Raw genomic sequence first — 24,781 nt, 5'->3', positions numbered from 1 at the left:
GGAGCAGGTACATGACCCCTGAGGTCGGGCCTGATCCCTTAAAAACGTCCCGAAGATTTAGTGACCTGAGCCCCGTTCTAGGGGAGAAGAAAAGGATTTATTTTTTGGCGTGTGTTCTTTCGTGATTCACTACTTATGCGAAGTCACCTCACCACAGAATATACGTGAGCGATACAATTTAACTTTGAATAACTCAAAAATATTCAATTTTAACGAACTAAAATTGTCTGTGGATGGACGTGGGGTTTTCAAAGGGCAAAAAAATTGCGAAAACGAAGTTTGCTCGTTGAATATTTTCCATAAAAATCACTGGCTTCCGTGTCGTTCAAAAAACTTTGAAATTTATACTCTCAACTCCTCCAATCTGATTCGGGTTCGGCAAGCAGTGCCCACAATCAGTAATGCCCTTAAACTTGTTCTCATCCAACGTTCGTGGATTTCAATCAGTCTGAAAGGACTGTGATCATTCGATTGACTGAATCATCCTTAATGTCGTGTCAAGTTTTTTATACCTTCAAATCGATTACGTTAGGGTCACTGTAAAGCCAGATATGTGTGTTGAATTCCTTTGTGAAAGCGGCACGTGACATCGGACTCGAGGGACACGCGTCGACCGGCACTCGAAAAATCCTACGGTGTGTGATACACACACGAAAAAATTTCCTCCTATTAATTCTATTTAATCACACCGATTTCCCCTATTAGAGTGACTACTTGAACCATTCATTCGCTTACTTCGCCTTATTGTGTAAACAAGCTCGTTTATTTTTGTAGACAGGGAGCATTTCACTTGACAAGTTCACATTGTTCATACTTTCGCTGCCTGAGTGTTTGATAAGCAATAATAATACGATTCGTTCTTTTTTACGTTCTTTGTGATTTGTTTTTCGAGGTAAGGAATTCGATTGATAGATCATTCCGCACGAGGAAAGTGAATTCATGCCTGTGTTAAATAATGTTTAAATTCGTTGAGAAATTTGCATTTTCATTTTTACAAAGTTTTAAGTCACGTGCGTTCGATTATTTTGACTAATTTTATTTATTTGAAATTTTCTATTCATTTCTTTTTTCAATGTTTCCATCCACACGTTCCATAAACTAATGGAACGACTCTGGAGTTTGCAACGCTGGAGTCTAACGAAATCATTGGTGTAGGTTGAAAAACTATGAATTACAAAATTCAGCAGATTAAAAAATTGGACAATTACTGGAATTATTCGAGTTTTGTTAGATCATTTCGTTGGACTCCAACGTTGTAAACTATAGCGTCATCCAAAGGGTTCGAGTGAAAAAAATCAGCACAAAATTCAGCAGTTTCATCTTTTAGATAGCTTTATTCGTGTCTCTCCTTCGTCACTTTCAATAGACTATAAATATATAAATGTTCATGTAAGTAATATTCTAGAGAAAATTATAACGTAAAAGCGATATATAGGATTCAATTATTTATGGCTTCCGTCACTAATAAAATATTCGAGAAACCATTTTTTGTGATCGCCAATAAGCGTGACTTTGGGGATTCCTTCCAATAATTTTTCTTTGCAAAATAATACTATCTTTCGTCTCACTCGTGATTGAAAATTTACCTTTGTGGACAGTAATCGAAGTACACTTTCAATGACACAGTGAATCTAAACTTCCTCAGTTTAACGACATAATTTCCGATGAGTTGATACGAATGGGACCGCTCCGCTGTGCTCAGATCTGAGATACACTCAGGCAGTTTCGAATAAAATTCTGAGATCGAGTAGCAAAGTGAAGACGATTGTCACATCGCTAGCAGCAATTTTGATATTCCGTATAGGCAGAACTCCCGAGTCGAACGATTTGAGGATCGATCGAATAATTTTTACGATTTTGAGAGATCAGCCTTATCGCCATTCTTGCGTTCAGCGTCCTCGTCTTTTTGTCTGGTAGTCGCGTCCGTGGGCATTGAACTATTGGAGCACTCGCCCTCATTGGTACACGACGAATTATTGGTCGCGATGTCGACGAGGAGACTCTGTCTGCAGAGTTTCAAGACGGTGCTCATCCCCGAATTTTCCCTGTCTTTGGCACGTCTCAAACGAGCTTTTTTGAATTTACTCGCGATTTGAGAAAGTTTACTGGTCGATGATTTTTTCGTTTCCGTTGTAGGGAGATGCTCGTTCGAACGTGGTAAAGAATCACAGCCACGCTCGGCTCCATTTTCTCCAGCGAATTGAAGCCTTTCGTAAGTATCTTCGTCGACATTTATCATTCCTACACTGGCGGATTTCGCGATATCATTTCTCTCGACCGAACACGTTTTTTTATCGTTTTCCCTCTTTTTTTTCTCTTCTTCAGTGTCCGTCGGTTCTTCGGGTCGGTCTCGCGGATCTTTTGTTTCCTCCCTTTCTGGAGGATTTTCAAACTTGTTAATAGACAAAAAATGCTCTTTCGCCTGCCGGATTTTCATGGCTCGCGACGACGCACTCGGAAGATTGTTTCCCTGCAACTCGAGGCTCCTCGGACCCGTGTCAATTGACAGTGACGAAAACTCCGGTTCCATCGTCCTTTCTCTACGCGTATCAAGGTTCGATCGCTGACGCAAATAATCAGCGCTCGAACTCTTCGACAAAATGCTCGCCGACGTGTCGCAAAATCGAGCGGAAGAATCGTTGCCCACTTTTCGCGGTTTCAACATTTTCTTTGCCTCGTCATATCGGTCCGGACGACCGATCGATCTTCTCTCGGCCAGAGGCGTTCTCCAGCCTGGAGTACTGCTGCCACTGCCACTCGAAGTCGCAGAACCAGTGGCGGTTACGATCGGCGAAAAGGATGCGGTTCTGCGCTCGCAATTCTCGATCTCCGCTTTATCGTTGTAACGTCGAATCATCATTCTAATACTCGGTGACTTTTCTCTGTTCGATGAAACCGTATACTCTTTTCTAGCGGGAATTGGTGACTTCGGAACAAGTGGACGCTTGGATTCGACGATGAAATTTGTATCCGGTGACGAAAAACGTTCTTCGGATTCTCCTGAGGCAGGAATCGCTGGAAATATTGATTTGCTTTTGTCCGATTTCGAAAGCTCGTAAGCCCTTTCGGAGCTCGAGCCTTCTTTACGGTCGTTGGAGTTTTCCGATTCCAAAGAATTTCCGCTTGTTTTGTTTCTAGCCTCCCGACGAAAAGGCGAAAATACGATTCGTTTCGTCTTCACGAAAACACTCGTCGCTTCTCTCTTCTCTTTCCTCGACGAATTATCGGCATCCCGATCGCAAGTTTTATCTCCGTCGAGTTTCAAGGTTGCCGATAAAGGGCTCGAGCTCGAAGCCGTTGGAACGACTATTTTGTTCAGTGTATCCTCGTTTATAATTATTCTCTCGACGTTTGGATTGTCCTCGAATTCGTCATTTATTTCCGACAGGGAATTCTCGTCGTTGTCAATATCACCTTCGTCTTTGAAATTGTTTATTACGTTGTTACTCGTCGTTGGACGATTCTTCATTAACCAATCGTAACCCACGTAAGTATCGGTCAAACGTCGAGTCTTGAGTAATTTTTTCGCATGTCTCATGTTGCTTCCTACGGTTATTACCGCATCCTCGTAACTTTCGTCCTCCTCGTTCATTAATATTTCACTTGGCTGCTGAAAGGTTCGGTGTTCGAAGTTCACTGGTAATAATTTTAAAAAAATAAAAAAATCATTAAACAAGAGAATCAAGTGCCATTGAATCCTACTAATTTTTAACGAAGAACCGACAGCTTTACAAAGGACAAGTTTCAATTATTTCATGCACGAATAAACGATCGTATGAAACGTTGTGTATTTACCATTGGTCGGTGAAGCCATTTGCCAGTTTCCACACGAATCCTCTTTCTCTCCATCAGTCGCTGGTCGATCGACTGCGGCGACGGTTTGTGATGCGTCACATTTCATATTGCCCTCAGTCGATAAATCATTTTTATCGAAATCGTAAGTTTCGCGCTCAGTCGTAAGACCTCCAACTGCGGAAACGAGATCCTATTTTGGCTTTTATGATTTTCGAATGTCATCGATGTTATCCTTACCAATCGAACGTTCTTGCTCGGGCTGTTGTGACTCGATCGATGAAGAAGGCAAAGTGGTCGCAATTGTAACGCACTCCTCGTCGTTTCCATCGGAGTAGAACAGTCCGGTCTGAACTTCATTGATCGAACATGCACGCGCTCGCAGTGGATGAATTTCGCCGGGTTCGATGAGAATAATCGGCGATGGTTCGTGTCTCGCAGTTACAGTACCGAGAGGAACCGCGATACTCGTTGTTTCACTACTCGCAACGCTGTAAACTGGAGTTTGATGAGGTTGATATTTTCTCAAAGGACTCGCAGTTTCCTCTATTACATCCTCAACATCCACGATAACGGCTTCCGGTTCCGGTTCGGCCTCAGAATCCTCCATCGCTATATCCTCAGACGTGTCCTCTTCATCCGGAATCGTTGGGATCGAAGATGCTTGAATTTGGACAAAAATATTATAGCATCACATTTTTCATTCGACATTTTCTTTCAAAATAATATCATTCGACATTTTTTAATGAATACCGTAACAATCGGCATGCAGATTCGACGTCTTTTCATACACAATTTTTGAAAAGAAAATTATGAAATGCGTGTTAAAATTGTCAGAATTTTTGGAAGTACTCGCCAAATACTTTGTTTTGTCATTGAAAATATTCTTGTCTTTTCTCGCGTGCTATTTTTATCCCTTTCTCACCAATTACGCAGCTCCTATGATCGATATTGTCAATATCGTTCAACGATAAACTGCACAGTCTTCGGATCGTCGTTTTGTCCATATCGCGTTTCGTTCTCCATGAATCTATGTCGACACAGCCAACAGATTTCGAACGATGTTGATTTCTACGAGGAGTTTCATCATCTAAACGACGTTTCAAACGAAAAAAATGAGTTATTTAAATAATTGATTTCAAAAGTTAGGAAACTTGTAACTGGTGGATGTGAAAAAAGTGAGCATTTACCAGTTCCATAAATCGCAGTGGTTCGGGTACGAGGAGATCCGACCCCGTATCTCAATGGATCCAAAAGTCGAAAAGTTGAAAGTTCGGGCGAGATTCCCTGACTTTTTTCCCACTCGTACAATTTCCTCGTAAATTTACGAGAAATCCCTTCGAATCGGTACAGGCCGGTGGACGTGTGGATCAATACTTCCCGAGTTTTTTGAGGCTGCGAGCCCACAATTCGTTGCAGTTTTGATAGCCTGTGGAGTAGGAGAAATGACCACAAAAATCAACTAATTTTTAAATAAAAAATATTCTGTCAATTATTTAGAGCTTTGGGCCAGTTAATTGTTGGCCAAATCGGAAAGTTTGGAGCTCCTCAAAAATAAGTAGAGAAAAAAAGGAAAAGGTACCTCGTCTGACGATCCATTTCCAAAGCTTCCAGCACTTTTTCCAAAGACTTGAACTCTTCGTCCTCGAGATTTTTCCAAGCTTTTCGTCTCTTTTCCGACAATCCGATATCCGTTATGTTCTCTCTGTCCTCCTCTTCATCTTCTTCCCCATCATCGTCCCCCTCCTCATCGTCCTCGGCCACTGCTCGTTGTTTGCGTCCCCGTGCTCTCATTGCCGGTTCAGTTTCACGTCGTGACGTTGCCGACTTTATTCTCTTCCATTCTTCCATCTTTTTGATGAAATCGTCCGACAATCGTGGCCCCTCGGTTTTGTTCTCCGGTTTGGAGGAGGATCTCCAAAGCTGCCAGTCAGTTATGCGTCGACGATTGACCGAGCGATTTTCACTAGTGCTCGAGCCACGATTTTCGCCTCCCCCTTTGTTCATTCTCTTCCATTCCTCCAGTTTTTTTTTGAACTCCGGAGTCAAACGTTCCTCGCCCAACAAACGCAAGTTTTCATTATCCCTTTCGCGAGCATTCGATCTCGGAGAATCTCGTACCGATGAATTATTGTTCGATTTCAGTCTTTCCCATTCTGCTAGTTTACGATAAAATTCCGTTCCAAATTTGTCGTGCAACAGTCTATAATTCCTTTGTATTTCGGCGTGCACTCCCGGACTCGAAGCACTCTCATTTTCCAGATCCTCGGCACTCGCACTCGCGCTGTAACTGCCCCCGGTAGCGTCACCATCTAAACAATCCAATTTTTTATAATTAGCTCCACTCGAGATACATTGTTGTTCAGTGACTTTGGATTGAGATAAAACGTCTTTCATTGGGATCCATCCATTCAGCTTGGAATTGTTCCATTTTTTTGTCAAACAATCAAATTTTCTTCCAGCAAAAAGTACAATTTTTATTTGAAGTAAATTTAAATTTATCTTTTTCTCGTTGTAATCAAATTGACAATCGATCGTTCCCTTCGACTTTTACTAACCCACAAAATTCAAGTGTCAGTCAGAATCAAATACATTCAAATCCTGATTTTAGTTCGTGAACGAAATAAAAACTGCCATGAGTCCTTCGTCTCTTGGTACCCGGATTCAATGTTTGCTGCCTGCTTGATTTTTTCATCAATAATCACACAGAATGCTTGTGTTAAAATCGACAATTCCGCTTGCTTGCAGACCACCGTTGACAAGAAATTTGTGGCTCAGTGAAAAATTAGCATTCAGCACGAAAAAATTGTTTCCGGATAAAAAACGTCGATGCCTGGATTACAAAAAAGCCTTGGAAAAATGCCCGAAGCCGAGTCCGCCGAAACACTGCCAAAGAGTAACGTTTCCTGACAATATTCCACCCTCGAAGGTAATTAAAAAATTGGTCTTATGATATTAACAATAAAAAATACTCAAGTGACTACGAGTTCTAGAAGGAAAATTATTGAAATAAAAGAATTGAAGGAAAATTATTCATTTAATGGAATTTATAAATTTCAGTGCAGTTGGAGCAATGCCGACGATTATAGAAGAGCCTATCGAGCGATAAAAATCCGTTCAGAAAACTTGGCTAAGCTCGTCGAAGATTCGTCGAAAAATATTCTCGAGGACATTCTGAGGGACATTTTGAAAATCTGTTGCACGGAAAATTTATTCACGAAGAGAGTTCTTCGGAGCGTAGAGCCAAAAGTTCACGAATTGTCGAGTCTGGATCCGGTGTGTGGTATGAAAAAAAAATACGACGTTCTCATGTTGAACGATCGAACACAGCAGGAATTGACGCAGCTTCACAACGAAACGCGGATAGAAATCGAATCGATCAAGTGTGAAATCCAAAAATTGAAGTGCGACTTGAAGTCTCGTGCTAGTTTTGCTCTCAATCTCGTGTCCTTGTGTCGAAAAAGTAAATCTCCACAAACCCTGATTAATTGCATTGAGCACAGCACGAGAGAAGCAGCCAAAATCTTGGACGACGTGAAAACCGATTTCGAAGGCTGTTTCAAGAACATTCAGATTGCTAAAGAAGAAATAATCAAAGAAGATAAAAAAAGGGTTCACGATGTTACTCAAATTTTCGAGAAAAACATGGCGAAATTAGTTTCTGGAATTTCTGATTGCATAACTGCTCGAAAATCAGGAATTTAAACTCGCTGAGCTGCTGTATTTTCATTTTATTTTACTTACCGTCGAAGAAATATGAAGATACTCGGTTCGGACTCGTCGGTACAGAAGTCGCACTCGTCAGAAAAGCTCTCTTCACTTTATTCCATTTCGAATCACGGCGCTGCATCTTCGGCGATGAACCCAACGATTCCCCTTTCAGAGATTGCTGAGAATCCATTAACATTCGATTTATTTTTCAGTTCACTCACCCCCCGAAATGCTCTCACTATCGAATCCCGTTTTTGAGGTTCGCATTGGAATTCATTGACAGCCTTAACACTTAGAACAAATCCAACAAATTCTCAACATTTTTTCAGTCGTTGATTCCACAGCACAATTTTAAATAAAATAAATTTATGAATTTCGGCACTACTTTCTTGAACTTTCTCTATCACTGTATTATTTAGTTAAAAAAATGCCTGTACTTTATCCAAATGTGCGAAGATGATGAACAGTACAAAGATTTTCAAAGCTCAGACAGAAATACATTTTTGAAAAGTCCTCAATTTGAAGAATTTCAAAAAATTGTTGCTTCGTGATTGTGAAATAAAAAAATACCTGTCTCTTGTAATCCCCGGCGAAAGGAACACCCTGACAAGTTTTCGATCTCCCGAGACCGTAACGGAGAATACCGGAGCTGGAAGAGGCCGGTGAAACTTGTCCTGTTCTCGTTTCCTTCGGAGTTTCATAGCCAAGCTGTGAAAAACGTTCGGATTTCCCGGATTCGAAACTTTGTCGTGGCGAAGGTGGTGACGGGGTCACCGATTCCGGGGACGACAAATTTCGCAGCTCTTCGCTCGATGGCACCGTTATTGTTAGCGTTGGTGTCAAACGTCTCGATGCTAAATCCACGAAATCGTTGGCAACGTTACTCGAATTGGATTTCGCTATATTTGTGCTGCTGACTGCTATCGATTCGCCGGAAACACGAATCCTCGGTGGCCTCCCGTCTGCGTGTTGCTGAAACATTGCACGAGGCATAGTAGAATCATTTGGAAAAACCACTTTCGTCGTTTATTGTGATTTCTTCTTCCCCCCAAAATAATCGTTTTTACAACATTAGGATATAAACTTAATCCTAATTAACAAAAATATGGTTGCCCGGGAATCTTAATAAAAAAGGGAATCAAAGACTCGTTAGAGGAAAAAGATGCAACGAAATGTGGCAAAACTGAGAGAAGAAAGTGACATTGTGAGAATCCCATGACAGATGCAGTGTGTCTGCGAAGAGTCTTGTCTTCCAAAAGCTCTTGACAAATGTAACGGTCTAACCGACAAAAAATGGGAATGATTTTTTTTCAACCCATCCTTCCCCTTAATTCCCCTGTCTTCAATTCTCGGGTGTACACATAAACATTCGCACACGCGATAACCACCCATACTTGAGAATGGAAAGAAGGAGATATGTCTGTATGAACGAGATTGGAGTGCGGGGAGATATTTTTAAATCGAAAGTGGGCTAAGAGACGTCAGGTTTGCTTATTCTCGAAGAGTGGTAATGCACCCTTTTCTCGTCTGCCTACGCACGAAAGTTCATTGGCTCGAACCATAAAATCGGGCGATGAAACTGAAAATTTAACGGGAAAGAAAAATTGAATTTTTCTCGAAACGAAATTTCACAGTTGAAAAATTCCTACTAAAGTCATTTCCATAATTATGTTTCACGGGCGTGTATAAAACTTTCCGAGTTTCATTAATAATGAAAACCGTTAACGAAACGTAAAATCAACCTCGGATCGATGGATCTCCGAAGAATCAAGACTCGACGTGGAGTGACCATCGCCGTTTCTCGACATACTTCTCGCTGGTAGTCGTCCTATACTGTCGCGACGTAGTTGCATCATGTCCTTCACTTTTCCCCATGGTGTTTTGTGGATTCTCGGATCAACGGATTTCCCTCGAAAAGCCGAATTGTCCTGTCGAAAGATTCATTAAAACGTCATTTGAAGAGTTCTCATTCGTAGTTTCAGGCTTCGCACAAATAGCTCACAATTTTCCAAACAATCTTGTGACTCGGTATGTATTGAAAATTATCAAGAAAAGCGAATGACGAGCGATCGTCCTTGAAGAAAAATCATGACACAAAACTGCTCGTCGACTCACAAACTTTATGAAATTTCATTGCAACGAAATTCCCCCCCCCCCCCCCCCGAATCCCTTTTGAAAAAAGAGTTTTTGGAAACGCATTCATGCGCGAATTTCGAGCATCTAATTACTCAGTGCAATCCAAATTTGGTATCTCGACAGAGATAAACAGAAGCTGAATATTCACAGCGTGTGTTTGTTTTACTGCGCCGATGTGTGTTTACCTTGGATCTTGGACGCGAGCTATAAACAAAGTTCATTGGTACCGAGGCGTCACCATCGAGAGATCGGCTCCTTCGCGAAGGATCACTGTTTTCATCTCTTCTCGTTATTCTCGTAGATTGGTTGCTCGAAGGTCTCAGAGGTCCTGTGGATTTTTTAACGAGTTTAGAAAATCTCAATGACAGGAGAACGTCGAAAAACCTAAGAATCGAGGGACGGTGATTGGTGATGAAATTTTGAAAAAGAATTTCGAAGTCTCGTGAAATTTGATTATTTTCATAGAAGCTTTGACGGAAGATGATATTCGAGGAGGAGCAATTGATGGGTTTTGACGAAAGTATTCTCAGAAACATCCGGACCGAATAGCGGATGCATTTACGAGATTTTAATGCCTTTCGCTATCTTTAAATGCATTCTTGAATGCAGCCTCCAGATGTCTTTGAGCTTATCTGCTCGCTACTAAAACAGAGGATCTTTTATTCGGACCTGCACTCCGTATTTACAGTTTTTCCATGGCAAGTTACGCAGTTGGAACGAAGGCAAAATAGTAAAAGGAAGCTCGAAATAGATGTGGGCTTGAAAAATTCATTGGCTCGCTCAACCTTATTGACACTTTGGAGGGGCCAACGCTCGAGTAGAATCGTTTGAAAAATTAACATAGTTCTCAATCGGAAATCATCAAAAACTCAGGAATTTTTATCATCTTTTTGACCACACACTTTTTATTGTTAAGGAAGTTGAGGCATTAGAATGAAAATGATGTCATCGCTTTTAAACCGATTGCATCTTATAAAGTGAAGCGTAAAAAAAAATCAGTTAAATTTTCAGACAGTTTTGGAGCGTCGTTGCTGAGAAAAATCAATAAAAATTTGGGCCAAATAACATGTAATCTTATGGAAGTCAAGATACATTCAGTGATATCTCCGTTAAAAATGATGCTAAAAATATGAAATTTTTTGGGCAACATGAGCAAGGCTTGCCAAATAATGTCAATTTTTTTCAGATTTATTAGCAGATTTGCTGAGATTATATTAATAATAATCTATTTCCCGTGCAGTTTTTTGAGGCTAGGATCGTCACCGTTCGTGTTTTCGACTGAGCTTTCACCAGTTTTTCGTCTTTTTTTCCCCAACTTTTCTTTAAATTGTATGCAACATTGCCAAACTGTAAGCTGGCCTAACTTTTGAAAGGTACAGGTCATAACTTTTGGGTAAAAAAATGACTGTACAGCCTCACGCGAAGAATTTTCGTTCCTGCAACAAAATACTCTACTTTGTACTTCGTAAAAATACTCCAATTTCCGTCGTCAAACTTCGCGTTGTCGAACATTGTCAAACCATCAACTAGCATTCAGTAACAAAAACATAGAAAATCTTTCAAAGTTTCAGAGCATTAGAAGAGTGAAGATCCCGTAATAATTGTTAACTCGTAGACGCCATGACCTTTGAGGTCACACACTGACCACACTAGTGCAAATTTGCACTTCGACTCTTCAAAACTTTTATCTCATACATGAATGTGTATGGAATTAATCTTACGAGACTTTTTATAGGAGTCGCAATTCTTCAGTGATTGATTACGATCATTTAAAAAATGGAAAAATCAATTTTTATAATATAAAAATGGCCGAATCGAAGAAATAAATTTTCAAGTTGTACAGAGACTTGAAATTTTCGTGGGTGCGAATGTGCACCAGTGTCTGCGGGTTAAAACGATTCAAGTGGCGAGTAACTGACTGTGAAATACGTCGTCGACGGAAGACGAAGATGAGATTGTACCAGCTGGTGTGGGTGGTCCCGAGACTTCGCTGGAGGCTGCCGTGTTTTCAGGAATCTTGAGGTACCTAACGTTGGCTTCTGTTTCTGAAGGGAGTTCGTTATTCGTGCAGGCAGCTTTTTCCCATTTGAAAGCAGCTTTGACGCGCGTCCACTTGGAAACTTTGGGCGTTCCGATGGCCAGCGAGGGTCGTTTTTTCTTGTTTTCCGAGGCCCGTAGATGAGTGCGATAGTGGTTTCGTTGTCCGCTGTCAATAGTGACGGGACAGGAGACACGCCGGTGTTCCATGCCGATGGAGCGACTCCTGGGGAGTCTGTTCGACCCGGCGGATCGTCCGACGTTGTTCCGGGAGTTGGACAGTTCGAAGCTGCTGGAGAGCATAGCGCCCAGGAGTGATTCAGCGAAGCCAACATCCTCGTCGGGCAGGACGACGTCTTGTCCGGAGGCGATTAATTTCTCGGCTTCGAGGTTCGCCTTCCTCGTTACTCTGACGCGTTCCAAGTCCCGAACGCGTCGAAAAAGTTTCGCATTGCGATCCCGCATCTCCAAAATTTCCTCCATTAAGGAGTGAAGCTTGTCCAAGTTATCGAAAGCGTAATCGACGCCGAGAGCATTGGCCGCGGCTTTCGATGCGGTGTTCTCGTAAGAAACCATTTCTTCGGCAAATATTTCTGCTCGGGGATCGGGCGGAGGGGATGGAAGGCGAGCGCCAACGAATTTCGGGCGTTTTCGCTTCGTGCTGGCCTTCTCCTCGATTTTTTCCATCGAGCGGGTGCTCCATCGATTTTTCGCATAGGCCGATGCTTTCTCCACTTTCCGCTGAGGATCATCGTCGCTCGCGGCGTCGCGCGAGCCCTCGGCATTCTCACCAGCGTCCATGTTGGACCGTCTCTTGCTTTCTTCTCTTCGTCAAGGCCACGATGATAAGGGCACGTGATCGGTGCTATTTCTTCATTGCCTCCTTTCGACAGCTGACAAATCTATTATTACAGCACTTCTGACACACCGATCTCGAAATCCGTGCGCTTCTCGTCATTGCCAATGACAACGTCGAAAATCCCGTCCACACGATCTTCGTGCTCTAACGACAAAGTTTCGCTACGATCACGCCGTAAATCCATCGATTCTCGGCGCTTTTTTCCTTCTTTTCATTTAAAAAAAAAAAAAAAATAAAAAAAAATAATGATAAAAAAAACTACACACCTTTTTATTTGGAAAACCAGTCACACTTCATTTTGAAAAATCATAATAAATATTGCTCCGCACGAAATTTCGGGCCCAACTAATCTGTCGAGTTGATGATCAAACTCCCGTGAAAAAAGACGAACCGCGAACACTCGATTTCCGGTGGGGTATGTGCGAGAACACCAGTTTTATTTCTCCGGGGGTTCGTTCTCTTAGACGGACGAGCGCGGATTGGGGCGTTGGGCACGGGTGATACCGTCCGGAGAAAGTTATATATGCTCCACACGAAATGGTTATTTCGGTACGTCAAGGAGTTAGAATTATTTCCGCGGCGCGTAGACACGTTACTGTACCGTCGACGAGGACGCCGAAGCCGAGCCACTTCGCCAGCTTGGTTATGAATAGTCGTATGTGTATTTTACATACTTCGTATACTTTGTCTCATGCGTGACACAGACTTTCGTGAAAACGTCGAAAATAAAAATCGAGAGCGATGGCGATCATTTCGTGTCGATTAGCTCGTTACCGAAGGATTTCGAAACTCTAAACAAGCGATTAGTCGCCCGAACGCACTGACCCAACGCCAAACGACACGTGGTTCTAATACAGTCGCTAATTGTTTTCATCGATACTAATGCACTAGAGTTCTACTATACGCTGCGTGCTGCTTGAATCTCTGCACGGGAGAACGACTTCTACGTATTTTTCCATGTGTCATAAAGGATTATCATCGGGGGAAAATGTCAGCTTCGAAGACACGAAAAATTGTTACCGAAAAAGTGAGGTTAAATATTGGCTTGAAACTTTATTATACTACATTCCTTTAGCAATACAAACATTTTCGTCACTTTTGGAACGCTACGGATATTCCGGTTTGATGAAAAAAAAAGTAAAAAAAATTCGAGAATTATGCGAAATATTATCTAAAGTCGTTAGAAAAAATTTCCTAATTTATGTACTTTTTATTAATGCCTCGATCTATATGTAGGAGTAGTATGTACATCGATCGTACTGAACGAATAAAAGAAAAAAAACGAGATGTGTAAACTGCATTTTCATATTCTTTGTTCTGCAAAAAAGATAAAAAAAATACCGCCATTTTCAATTATTGGACGCATTGCCTTTTCTCCCGTTGTGCAACGTTTTTCTGAAATTGCGTCACCGAAACACACATTTTTTTTATGGTCTCGCATATGATTGGGAAAGAATAACGCAAAATTATCGACTACGATAATGCGTGTTTTGAAAAATATTCAAATTTTTGGTTTTTCAGTTCTCCGCTATGATGGTAAGGATTTACAAAATAAAAAAATTCAGATCGAATTCGAGAGATTCGAACGTTCGACGCCGCGAGCGATTTCGTGTGAATCGCCCACTATAGACTGTACACGCAGCAACGTGACTTTGTGTATATACGCATATGATGGAACGCACGAGATATATAACATGTCGAATATATAATACGCATAATCATTACAGACAAGTTCGTTGTCTATGTGCTCGGTAACTTCTTGCACACGTTTCTCGGCTGCCGCACGCATATTATTCGTTCTCGAAACGAACATGCGAGGCGAAAATAGACGTACACGGAAGACGCGTGGATCTCGCGGGCCATCGGGCTCGCCAAAAGCGCATTCTCCCGAACGAAACGGCTCTTCATTTTCTTCTTGTGTATTCTCCCTTCTTCGCTTCTCCGAACACAAAACGTGCGGGCACTGGTATAAACACGAAAACGTCAAAGATACACACAAAGCTCATCGGGAGGAATTTTCTTTATGCTTACTTCCTTTCTCACCCCCTCTTTAATCGGTTCTTACACATATTCTAAGCGGAGGAAACAACGCCGGCTCTTCGTTTCTCCTTCGAATTTTTCTTCGACTTCACATACACTCATCACTTGCAACATTTTTTCGTTCACTCTTATTTATTTCCTTTTCTCAAACTATTTACCCTACTCTCGACGCACGTAACAGTACGCGGGCTTTTCCACTATCCGCGGCCCGCCAACGATTCCAGGGAAAACATTCTAAAAATGCTCGAAAAAAAGACACCTGATGCAGACATCGTTTTCGAGATTTTCTTACGTCTTTTTCATCTCTATCCATAATTGCGTTTTTTTAATATACGATAAATAAACATTCCCCAATTATATTCACGTATATATTAGAGCACCATTATTTTTGGGGTTATACATTGATGCGTGGCTTTTGATCGATATTACGTGACCATTTGGCAATTCAGGCTGAATGGAATTCATTTTCTCGCAATCTATTCATGGTCCATGAATAAATACGGGGATTATAGAACGAAAGTCGGTCGTACATTTTTCAGTTTTGATATGCGAATGTTGCTTTGGTCAATTAAGAAGCAAAGTTTTCCTTGCGTACGCAAAAAAGCACATTTTGTGAAGTCATACACTGAAAATGTATGGTGAAAAAAATGTTTATTATTCAATTTCCGTAGACAATAAATAAAAGTTTGATTCCTTATTTTTTTTTGTTTACAATTATTCCTGGTATTATGGTCCATGGTATTATTCCTTCATCGGAGCTCTCGTTAAATCCGGTATCGATACGGCTGTCAAAGTTGCTCCTAAATTCGTGATTATTGGAGAAAAACAAATCTATTTGAATATGCAGCTGGCTATGAGCGTTTGTACGACCTACACTATGGCCGCCTGCCAACTTTCGTCGTGAAAACAAAATTGTTTAATGAACCGATGGAAATCGAAAGACTCGCGTAACTCATTGTTGATCTTAATGATTTCGTATTGGCTGTACACAATTCACCTATTATAAGACCACTTGTGACGTACAGGCTTCGGGTGCAATTGATTCGGGCGAAATATTTGACGATGAATGCTGCTACATGGGGAAGCACCGAGGTCAGACCAACGACAGTTCCTCTGAATACATGATAAAATAACATCGATAAATCAATAACGCTCGTTTCACAAAATTCCAATGCGTCATGTGCGAACAGCTTATGCCCAAGCGGATCAAAATAACCTCAAAATTTTCGTATTCCTCTTTGCCATTTTGCATTCTCAATCGAACTACTTGATTGGACAAAAATAAACGAAAAAATATCTGGCGAAATCTAACCTTACTGCAGTTGGATAATTTTCGGGTATAATTATACTCGTGGTTGTATAGAGGATTGAATATGCAGCGAGGAAGAAAACTGATAATAAAACTTTCGCGCTTTGCCGATTTGCAAATACGAAAGCCAGGATGGAAGTTGCTCCGATCATACCGGACGATACTGCAAAACAGTTTGTTATGAAATATTCAGATATATGTATGAAAAATCACGTTAATTGATAATCGAGTGGAACAATAAGGTTCTATTCAACACAATAACAACGTGGCGTGTCGTAGATTACCTAATGTCTGTCAAATGATATTAAAAATGTGTAGAAAAACCAAACATTGGAGTCTTTGTTCATCCGTGATATTGACGATTGATAAAAATGATCAACAATCCAACATTAAACGACACATTCTGTCTCTCGAATAATCTCATGTCATATATCAAACGGAATTCATTCAGATGTGATTTTTTTTCTATACTCACAAAATAAATGTTTTGAAGAAAAAATATCGAATATCAAAGTATACTTGCTCACAGTAAGCCGACGACCCACGACATCAATACCAAAAAAAAGCAGACCTTCCCCGACGATGTAACTCATTGATAGCAACATAAAAGACTCGAAACGTGAATTATTCGCAGTACGACAATTGTCAATGAAGGCTTGTACGATTTCACCGGCGTCGAAAGTGCACATCGATGAATCGTATCTGTTCGTCGACGTTCGAGATTTTCTTACAAAGTTATTGATTGAATAAGACGTGTGAAATTTCCATAACGCCATCCAAATGAACCTGCAATTTGTGATGTCGTTCAACTTTCTGTATTTTCATTTGATCTGCTGCACTCAATTTTGTTAATGCCTCTGAATAAAATCTTATAACTTTATCAATTGCATCGACCTCGCAATTTACCCTGGGAAAAGGAGAACTCGAGAAATCAATAAAAGTAGAGTGACTCTTGTGTATGGTCGGCGAAATATCCTTTCAATACGTTTCCAAGTCTTCGTTCCGTATTTTCGTAGAGACTTGAACAGATTATCCGGGCCTGTGTCATTGCTTTCGTTAGGTTGGACACATCCCTCGAGCCGGCAAGGCTTGAAAAGCGATTTTTACATACTTTCATCGCAATTATAAACGACCACACATACGTACATAGTAAATTAAATCTACTCAATATGTAATATTTTGAATTTTCAGTTGTCAGATACTTTTGAATGAGCTCAGTGTACCGGGAAATGATCCGCGTGTCGCGAATTATTGACAGCATAAATTTGCTGCAGAACATTAAACGCATGCTGCGGATGTCGACGATAGAGAAGATAACGCGGACTCAATGGAAGTAAGGCTGCAGCACAGGCTATTATGAGACTCGGTGCGGCTCCAAGACCTACGAGTACTCGCCACGAGCTTGGGCGAAATTCCTTGTTCAATAATCGAACGACTGACGGCACCAGAGACCAAGTCATAGCTGCGAATATTCATCTGCATAGTTACTGAATACGCTGCTTCGCCACTTTCGAATGTTCAATTTTTCCCTTTTTCTTCAATTCGACCGACCAATTTTTTGGTACATTTTGTAAAATTACCGAAAGATGCCAGGAAGCCTAGTACCCACAGAAGATCGACCAGAGCGAGGCAACTCCCTCGACGTTTGGCAGGCAAACATTCGATCAAATAAACTCGTATTATGACGTTATTTCCAGCGGCCCTATGAAAAAATAAACGACCATAGGAAAAGAGTTTGAATTTATGATTAAAATAATAAAAATAGTGCACATGTGGAAGCGAAATACTCACCCTGCTCCGAGCCAAAATATCGCAAAATTAATGGGAAAGAACCTCTGGGAGAACGACAGATATATCGATGAGCAGAAAATTATGACCAATGTTCCCGGTATCAGACTTTTACGTCCGTGGTGGTCGGCTAATGTGCCGAAAAACATTCCGCCGAAAGCCATTCCTGTTATTTTTTCATTACGCAGCATTCCGACCATTTCGAACGTAATAAAATAATCATCAAATAACAATAAAAATCTATTAAACTTGTAACACTGTAGAAAACGTAGAATTAGATTAATTATAAGAGCGAGGATGATGAATCGTCGTTATTAAGTCAGAGTTTAACTTTTTTTGTATACCTAGAGAAAGTATTGCGTTCAGAGTCATTACGTCACTTTTTTCGAAGTGCAAATCGCAAGCCAAGAGTGGTGTGACTACGAGGACGACTAGAGATGCACTTGCTTCGGCGAGACTGCATAACCCACATATGCCAACCAAAAAGTAGTGACAAAGGCCCCATCCTGTTGAAAAGTTTCAGAAATTTTTAATAACAAAATCATTTGACGGGTCGTTGATTTTTCGCCTCGTTTTACCTGTTTCGAAACATGTTTTTTTTTTATTATATTCATTTTCAGCTGTACGGTGTTAAAGCGCTTGAGAGGCAGGTCGAAATGAAATTAATTTACCAATACGAGCCAATATCGCTCAGTGTTAACGTTACAACTATTGTTGTGACATGTGCGGATAAATTCTTTTTCACGCTGCAGTCAGTACGATAAAAGTTGAACAGTGATAATTGTGTTTTATGGTTGCTTTCTTTTCAATGATTTCAAAAACATTTTCAATGACTCGCCATATTATTTCTTCGAGAATCGTTCTCATTTTTTTTTATATGAGCAATTGCAATTGACTTTCTTATTGAAAACGTTGATATTCTTCCAAAATTCAACAAATTGCTCATTTTTTTGTCATTAAACATTTTGACTCCAAAAGAACTATGACGCCGCGATATTTAGGAGAATTCATTCAATCTTTTCGGAAGCTTTAATCGCTTGCTGATTTTTTTGTTGCTCTCAAGAACGTTTTTTGCTGACGACGCTAAGAACTCTGAATATCGTATTGCATTTGTTACGAAGGAAATCTGAAACGAGACTGCGGCAAAAGAATCAATTCATCAAGACTCAAAAGCTACAAAAAACATTCGATTTGTTTTCTACGAAAAATTGGGATTTGTCACGAAAAAATTTTAAAAGCACTGACAAATGTATTGTTAAATCCTTATTCGAAAAAAAAAACGTTAAATAATGTGTTCAAGTATTTTTGAAACAACGATAACATTCAGATAAGACAGAGGTTCGAAGAAAATAACCAGACGTGATAAACAGCGTTGACTTCGGCGATAATCACGTATAAAACAAGGTCGTATAAGACCGCAGCCTTCCGGAGTTTTCTTTTTATTTTTTTGTCTGAGCGAACATTTGATTAAATTCCGAATAAAATAAACAATAAACGATTTGGATACCTGTCCGATTGAGAGCAGATTCGCAGCAATCATTCATTATTATCAATAATAAAATTATCTACTTTTAGCTCTTTATAATTCAAGGTTATGAACGAGATCGTGTTTTGCCTTGAAGTTTTCAATTGTAAGTAGCACATTTCACGCGCTATGATCGCAACGAAAAAAAAAAGACAAAACAAAACCGCCCGCGGAAAGGAAAATAAATAATAATTATAGTGGTTGTTTTTTTTTACGACGTGACGTTTATTATGAAAGTGGGAGGTAAAAAAGAACGTATAATATCAAAGAGAAAGAGCACACATTTATGTTATCTACTAATTCGTATTGTCAAAATGGGAATTCGACGATTTGAACGAATTTTAGGGTCCTTTACTTCTTAAATAAGAACATTCAATTTTTTCTTAATATTGGTAGTTAAGTAAACGGGATTTCAGGGCGATATCCCTTATTTTCCCTCTCACAATTCATCATGTTGTACTATTCTGTGGGTTTTAAAACGGAGATATATCTGTGTATGGTGAAACGATAATTGGATTCATAAAAATTGACGCACGAAACACGGGCGATAGTTCGAACAGGCGTCGTTTTCATTTCGACATTCACGAGTCCTTGAAGTATTCCTTGGAGCCGACGACGTCAGGCTTCATGGTTTTCTTGCCTGGTTTCCAACCGGCTGGGCAAACCTCACCGTGCTTGTCCGTGAATTGGAAAGCTTGGACAAGCCGAAGTGTCTCGTCGACAGAACTGTGACAAATGGATTTCACAGTGATCATTTATCATATTTTTTTTTTACATACTGCGTTTCAATGAGAAAATAACATTGTCCAAATATTGGAAATCGCGAAACGCTTAAAAAGCATCGCAGACAGAAATGCCGTTTCCAAATGAATCTCTTTCTTAGAATAAAGCAATTTGGTGCTCGTGTAGTGAAAAAAAAATAATTTCATCAGTCCATTCGTAAAGAATTCTAGATCGTAATAGAGAAAAAAAGCAAATCAAAGATATAAAACATTTTTTCCATCCGTATTTGACGTCAATGTGTAATCTAACGTTATCGAATTCGCACCCGCTACATATCTGAATGGAGCAATTGCTTCTAAAACGTAGACCTTCGAGATGCAAATGCTAGTTGATAAATCTTAGAAGCAATAATAAAAAGCGATGATCTATGACCGGATCTTGAACTTACCGGCCAACTGGTAAATCATTTATCGTGATTTGACGCAAATTTTGCTTGTCGTCAATGATGAAGAGACCACGGAATGGTATGCCACTCGACTCGTCGAGTACTCCATAGGCACGGGCGATCTTGCAGCTTTTGTCAGCCAAAAGAGGAATAGCCATTTCACCAAGTCCACCCTGCTTCCGAGGGCTGTTCACCCATGCAAGATGACTGAAGTGCGAATCCGTGGATGCGGCGATCACCTCGCATCCGATGTCATGGAACTCCTTTACCCGATCGGAGAATGCAATTATTTCAGTCGGACATACGAAAGTGCTGGAAATAAACAATTCGAATGTGTACAATAAAATATACATATTTTTTGCTCGTTTTCACAGTTGATAAAAAACAACGGAATTATTCTATCGATTAGCGTGAATGAATGGGTAGTTTAATTTTTTTAGGAATATTTCTTCAAATCAGGGATATCAACAAAAATGAATGTCGATTCGCTTATTGCTCAGTTTGAATGCAATAAACGTTTTATCAAATAGACCTGATGAGCAGACTGGAAAAAGTTCGGGCTTGTAATAGGTACTAACAAAATTTAATTTCATTAGAATTTTTTGTCAGGTCCAAACTTACAAATCCAGTGGATAGAAGAACAGAACAAGATATTTTCCTTTGTAATCGCTCAGGGAAATGTCCTTGAACTGGCCGTTGACAACAGCAGTGCCTGAGAAGGCTGGTGCTGGTTTTTGCAGATCAGGAACAGGCATGTTGAAGAATTTTTTATCTGCAAAATGGAGAATTCTTTTCAAAAACACAGCTCAAAAATGAAAACCCAAACAATTTCTTATCGTATCATGACATGGATGAGAATATGCAAATTCCAATTAGAGATGCTTGAGGATGGAAGCATTTTTCCAATTAGTGCCCCCGTTGAAATCAATGCGTTGGCACTGGATAATTAGAGATACAGAATGGCTATAAGAATTGCAAAGCGAGTGAATATTTCTATATCAATGGCAGCTCTGATGCTCAAGATTATCATGCGTCACGATTAGGCCTTGAATGGTGAAAACGATTAGCTATGAAAAAGTACCATAAGAATTTTTATTTCTTTACAACTAACATTGTTACTTCTATATATGAGAATGGTTCTTAGAAAATATTTTTCAATCAAATGAATTTCAAGAGAAATTAAGTTTTTATACAAAAATGTCATAAACCTAATCGCTTTGAAAATAATTGTACAATTGACCAATAAATTATGTAACGAGACATTAATAGAACGCTTCGAATCAGAGAGTTTGTTATTAATATATTTAATTTAATTATATACATAGTGATATTGATAATAAAATGAACATTAAAAAGTTCTAAAATTACTGCTTCTTGAACATTTATTTGTGAAAGAAAAATGTATTTTGTGCTAGAAATCTTATCCAAGCTCATTGTATAGTTCAGTGACTAGATTATGTAGGATTTAAAAATATATTTTATAACTCTAAGCATTATCAATAAAATAGAACGTTCGAAAATTCTGAGAAAATTCCTTCTCGAACGTCAATTTTTCAGAGAAAAATGTATCATGTGCTAGGAATCTTATCCAAGTTTGGTTTTACTTTTTTTCCTATAGAATTCGAATGTTACGAATCGTACAACAATGTCGAAAATGTGACCATCGAAATTATGGGAAAACTAGTCCACCGAGCCGCGAAGCCGACAAGAAATTGTTGCCTGCGTATTGAATCACAAAAAAAAGTGAGAGGGGATCTCCAATTGTGCGATGTAACGGTCGTTCGAACGTACGCTATACCGAACGACACGACCCGACCTTGAGAGAACTGTGATTTTGGAGAGGGGAAAATGAAACAAAAAAACAGGCGAAATGCCCTCAATGCGAAGAGAAAAAATGTTTGGATAATTCGATTGCAAGAATATGCTTAGAAAACTGTGAATTTTCAGCAATTTTCTCTACCTAATATTATGAAATCATAATAAAATTACAACACAAAAAAGATGATTAATGTTCAAAATGTAACAAAGAAATATTCAAACTTTGCGTTCGCGTGATCGTTTTCGTTGTCAAATGTACAGCGTAATTAAAATAGCCTTCGCAATATGTCGATTCACTCACCTCAACTTGACGAAAAGAAGTTGAACAGAATAAATGTAATCAGAGATAAAGTGAATGACTGAAAGACTGTGCGTCGAACGTTGCTCGAAGAGAGAAGAGAAGTGATCGCAGAAAAGCGGTAGCCGCAACTCGTAACCCTCGTAACTCGTAACCAGGAGAATTCACAGATCCCCGGCAGACCGGCGACCGGTTTCAATATAGATTACATATACAGAATATATATATATATTTATATTTATATATGCACTGGGTGGGAAAAATACGTCGCATGAAGCATGAGTGTCGAAGCCGAATATAGAAGGGATTTGGAGACGAAGTGGTAGAATTGTATAGTGGCTCTATCTGTGGCTGGTCGATCAGGTCGATATCATAAACTACATTGTTACGAGTAGCTCAGCTGGTATCAACCTGAGACTCAATAAACGAATCATGAATCACATTATATTATTTTACTTTCTGTGCAATTTGAAATTATTTTTAAATATCTTTAAATTAGCTAAAATGCTCAGACCAAAGTCGTCGCAAGCACTCCAATTGAAAAACAGTCCGTACTTTGTTCGTATTTTTAGTTGCCTTTTTGATGATATTACAGATTTCCGTGCATTGATTGAGGAGCTTCTCATCTTTCCACCGTGTGTTTCACCACTCAATGCTCATCTTCAGTGTTATCGCTCCAATGACAGAAAACTAACGCGTGTGTGTGCTGTTTTTCTGTCACTTTCAACAATGACAGTTCACAACTTGTACATATTTTCACGAACCGGAGTACTTTTGTATTACACAGAATGGAACAGGCTCAATAAATCAGGAATGACAAAGGAAGAGGTATTGTTTTGCAATCGTTTTATTCAAATCGTTTGTGTATAAGTTGTCAATATTTCTGTCCATTCTAGTGTTAAAAATCAACAATGTCTGCAATGAACTTAGAAACACTAGACAATCTTGAATGATTTGTGGAAATAATATTTTTCACTAAAACGAATTAATAATTCGATAAGACGATTAATAATTCTTATTATATATTTTGCAGGAAGCCAAACTAATGTACGGCATGCTATTTTCCATAAAATCATTTGTAAATAAAATTTCGCCGCTGGATCCCAAGGAAGGATTTTTGTACTACAAGACAAGCAAATACACACTGCATTATTTCGAGACACCATCTGGTCTCAAATTTGTTTTGAATACCGACAATTTAGCTCAGAATGTTAGGGAGTTGTTACAGCAGCTCTACAGTGAGGTACAACTGCATGCAAAGCTCTTTGTTCAGTTTATCGATCTCATTTCCTAATTTTGAATACTAAAATTTCAATGTGATTACAGGTTTACTTGGAGTACGTTGTGAAAAATCCAGTTTGCCAGTTGAACGAGCCGATTCAAAGTGAAATTTTTAAACTGAAAGTAGATGAATTAATAAAAAAGTCACCCACTTTTTTGGGCCGATCGCTGTAGGGAAATAATAAATAAAAAACTAAAAATAAATTACCATTGATTTTGATCTATACTTGATTTCTAATGATGTTGGAAAAACTTTGATACATTATTTTTCTTTTTCCTTTTCATCAATGGAAAAACTATTTTTGTTGTCGCTAACAAATTCTGTTATATTGTGCATGTTAGCTCTCAGTGAAATTATTTCAATGTGCTAAGAATTTGGATCCGAAGAAATGATAGGAAACAAAATTCAACGCATTAATTTTTTTTTTTCAAAAGCAAATCTACGATTGGACTTGCTTGCAGATAGTTTATTTTCTTATCATATCGTTGTATGTCGACTTATTTTTCTGCTATTATTATGGGCATAGTCGGTCATATTTGGTTACACAAGTTCAAAATTCCCAGTAATTCTCACACTCTTTAATGACCGCTTGTTAAGAATTTCTCTTCTCGTTGGTTTATTTCAAAGAAATTATACAGTTATACGTTAAATACATTTGAAGCGATGGTCAGAACATATCGATCCCTTTCAATCAATCAATGACCATTGAAACAAAGTTAAATCGTTTCAACTCTAGAAATTCAAAGCCTCCAAAAGAAATGTAATTTTAGTTATGTTCAGTTACATGAACAACTATCCTCACCCGATCTTCCGTTTGTGGAATATCCACATAAGTCAGTACCTAATATTCAGCAACTCATAAATCTGACAAGAACCATAGCAGCATCTCGACGTCAGGTTAAAGAAAAATTAAGTGACCATAACCGACACTAGCCGGAATGCTACTAAGCCCTTACAGGCTCTAAGCCGAGGTTTTTCAAATTATTTTCAATTTAAATAGTTTCATATGATAGAAATA

At 39.4% G+C, this 24,781-nt stretch overlaps 4 protein-coding genes across 6 annotated transcripts; 1 reads left to right on the top strand and 3 right to left on the bottom strand.

Moving 5' to 3' along the window:
* Window positions 1–1,314: 1,314 nt before the first annotated feature.
* On the bottom strand, window positions 1,315–13,109 carry LOC122419101 (uncharacterized). 3 transcript variants are annotated; one of them, XM_043433385.1, is made up of 11 exons: window positions 11,601–13,109; window positions 9,825–9,967; window positions 9,246–9,431; window positions 8,074–8,475; window positions 7,537–7,681; window positions 5,375–6,104; window positions 4,983–5,221; window positions 4,718–4,882; window positions 4,033–4,455; window positions 3,796–3,969; window positions 1,315–3,636 (listed from the first exon to the last, which is right to left on the bottom strand). In XM_043433385.1, exons 1-11 carry the CDS (start codon window positions 12,475–12,477, stop codon window positions 1,850–1,852), a joined length of 5,271 nt encoding a protein of 1,756 aa, XP_043289320.1. In that variant the 5' UTR covers window positions 12,478–13,109; the 3' UTR covers window positions 1,315–1,849. The 3 variants fall into 3 exon arrangements, with proteins under 3 accessions (XP_043289320.1, XP_043289319.1, XP_043289321.1); XM_043433384.1 differs by having other exon boundaries at window positions 11,559–13,108; XM_043433386.1 differs by having other exon boundaries at window positions 12,802–13,097.
* Window positions 13,110–13,581: 472 nt separating this feature from the next.
* LOC122419098 (putative transporter SVOPL) lies at window positions 13,582–19,216 on the bottom strand. The gene is made up of 11 exons (XM_043433380.1): window positions 19,180–19,216; window positions 18,017–18,178; window positions 17,676–17,838; window positions 17,465–17,586; window positions 17,108–17,346; window positions 16,791–16,972; window positions 16,408–16,670; window positions 15,888–16,047; window positions 15,573–15,688; window positions 15,288–15,375; window positions 13,582–15,200 (listed from the first exon to the last, which is right to left on the bottom strand). The coding sequence occupies exons 1-10, from the start codon at window positions 19,214–19,216 to the stop codon at window positions 15,317–15,319; spliced, it is 1,503 nt and encodes a 500-aa protein (XP_043289315.1). The 3' UTR covers window positions 13,582–15,200; window positions 15,288–15,316.
* A 182-nt stretch (window positions 19,217–19,398) lies between these two features.
* On the bottom strand, window positions 19,399–22,668 carry Prx2 (Peroxiredoxin 2). The gene is made up of 4 exons (XM_043433391.1): window positions 22,485–22,668; window positions 20,987–21,137; window positions 20,369–20,677; window positions 19,399–19,923 (listed from the first exon to the last, which is right to left on the bottom strand). Exons 2-4 carry the CDS (start codon window positions 21,118–21,120, stop codon window positions 19,779–19,781), a joined length of 588 nt encoding a protein of 195 aa, XP_043289326.1. The 5' UTR covers window positions 21,121–21,137; window positions 22,485–22,668; the 3' UTR covers window positions 19,399–19,778.
* Window positions 22,669–22,960: 292 nt separating this feature from the next.
* Window positions 22,961–23,966, top strand: Bet5 (blocked early in transport 5). Its single transcript, XM_043433390.1, has 3 exons — window positions 22,961–23,309; window positions 23,515–23,724; window positions 23,808–23,966. The coding sequence occupies exons 1-3, from the start codon at window positions 22,986–22,988 to the stop codon at window positions 23,934–23,936; spliced, it is 663 nt and encodes a 220-aa protein (XP_043289325.1). The 5' UTR covers window positions 22,961–22,985; the 3' UTR covers window positions 23,937–23,966.
* The last annotated feature ends 815 nt before the right edge of the window (window positions 23,967–24,781 follow it).

This window comes from Venturia canescens, chromosome 1 (assembly GCF_019457755.1).
Source record: "Venturia canescens isolate UGA chromosome 1, ASM1945775v1, whole genome shotgun sequence".
Classification (NCBI taxonomy): Eukaryota; Metazoa; Arthropoda; class Insecta; order Hymenoptera; family Ichneumonidae; genus Venturia; species Venturia canescens.
The sequence above is the reverse complement of the archived record's forward strand: the minus strand, read 5'-3'. Positions and strand labels throughout refer to the sequence as shown.

Coding starts and splice junctions, on each gene's coding strand:
- LOC122419101 (XM_043433384.1), bottom strand. CDS start 12,477: ATGGACGCTGGTGAGAATGCCGAGGGCTCGCGCGACGCCGCGAGCGAC. Junction 6,105..7,536: donor ATCTTCATATTTCTTCGACG/GTAAGTAAAATA, acceptor TGGATTGTTTAG/ATGGTGACGCTACCGGGGGC. Junction 3,970..4,032: donor CGAGCAAGAACGTTCGATTG/GTAAGGATAACA, acceptor TCGTTTCCGCAG/TTGGAGGTCTTACGACTGAG.
- LOC122419098 (XM_043433380.1), bottom strand. CDS start 19,216: ATGAATGATTGCTGCGAATCTGCTCTCAATCGGACAG. Junction 15,689..15,887: donor AATTATCCAACTGCAGTAAG/GTTAGATTTCGC, acceptor TCATGTATTCAG/AGGAACTGTCGTTGGTCTGA. Junction 15,376..15,572: donor CACAAGTGGTCTTATAATAG/GTGAATTGTGTA, acceptor TCACGAATTTAG/GAGCAACTTTGACAGCCGTA.
- Prx2 (XM_043433391.1), bottom strand. CDS start 21,120: ATGCCTGTTCCTGATCTGCAAAAACCAGCACCAGCCTTCTCAGGCACT. Junction 20,678..20,986: donor TTCTTCTATCCACTGGATTT/GTAAGTTTGGAC, acceptor GTTTATTTCCAG/CACTTTCGTATGTCCGACTG. Junction 19,924..20,368: donor AATGATTTACCAGTTGGCCG/GTAAGTTCAAGA, acceptor CATTTGTCACAG/TTCTGTCGACGAGACACTTC.
- Bet5 (XM_043433390.1), top strand. CDS start 22,986: ATGCTCAGACCAAAGTCGTCGCAAGCACTCCAATTGAAAAACAGTCCG. Junction 23,310..23,514: donor CAGGAATGACAAAGGAAGAG/GTATTGTTTTGC, acceptor TATATTTTGCAG/GAAGCCAAACTAATGTACGG. Junction 23,725..23,807: donor TACAGCAGCTCTACAGTGAG/GTACAACTGCAT, acceptor ATGTGATTACAG/GTTTACTTGGAGTACGTTGT.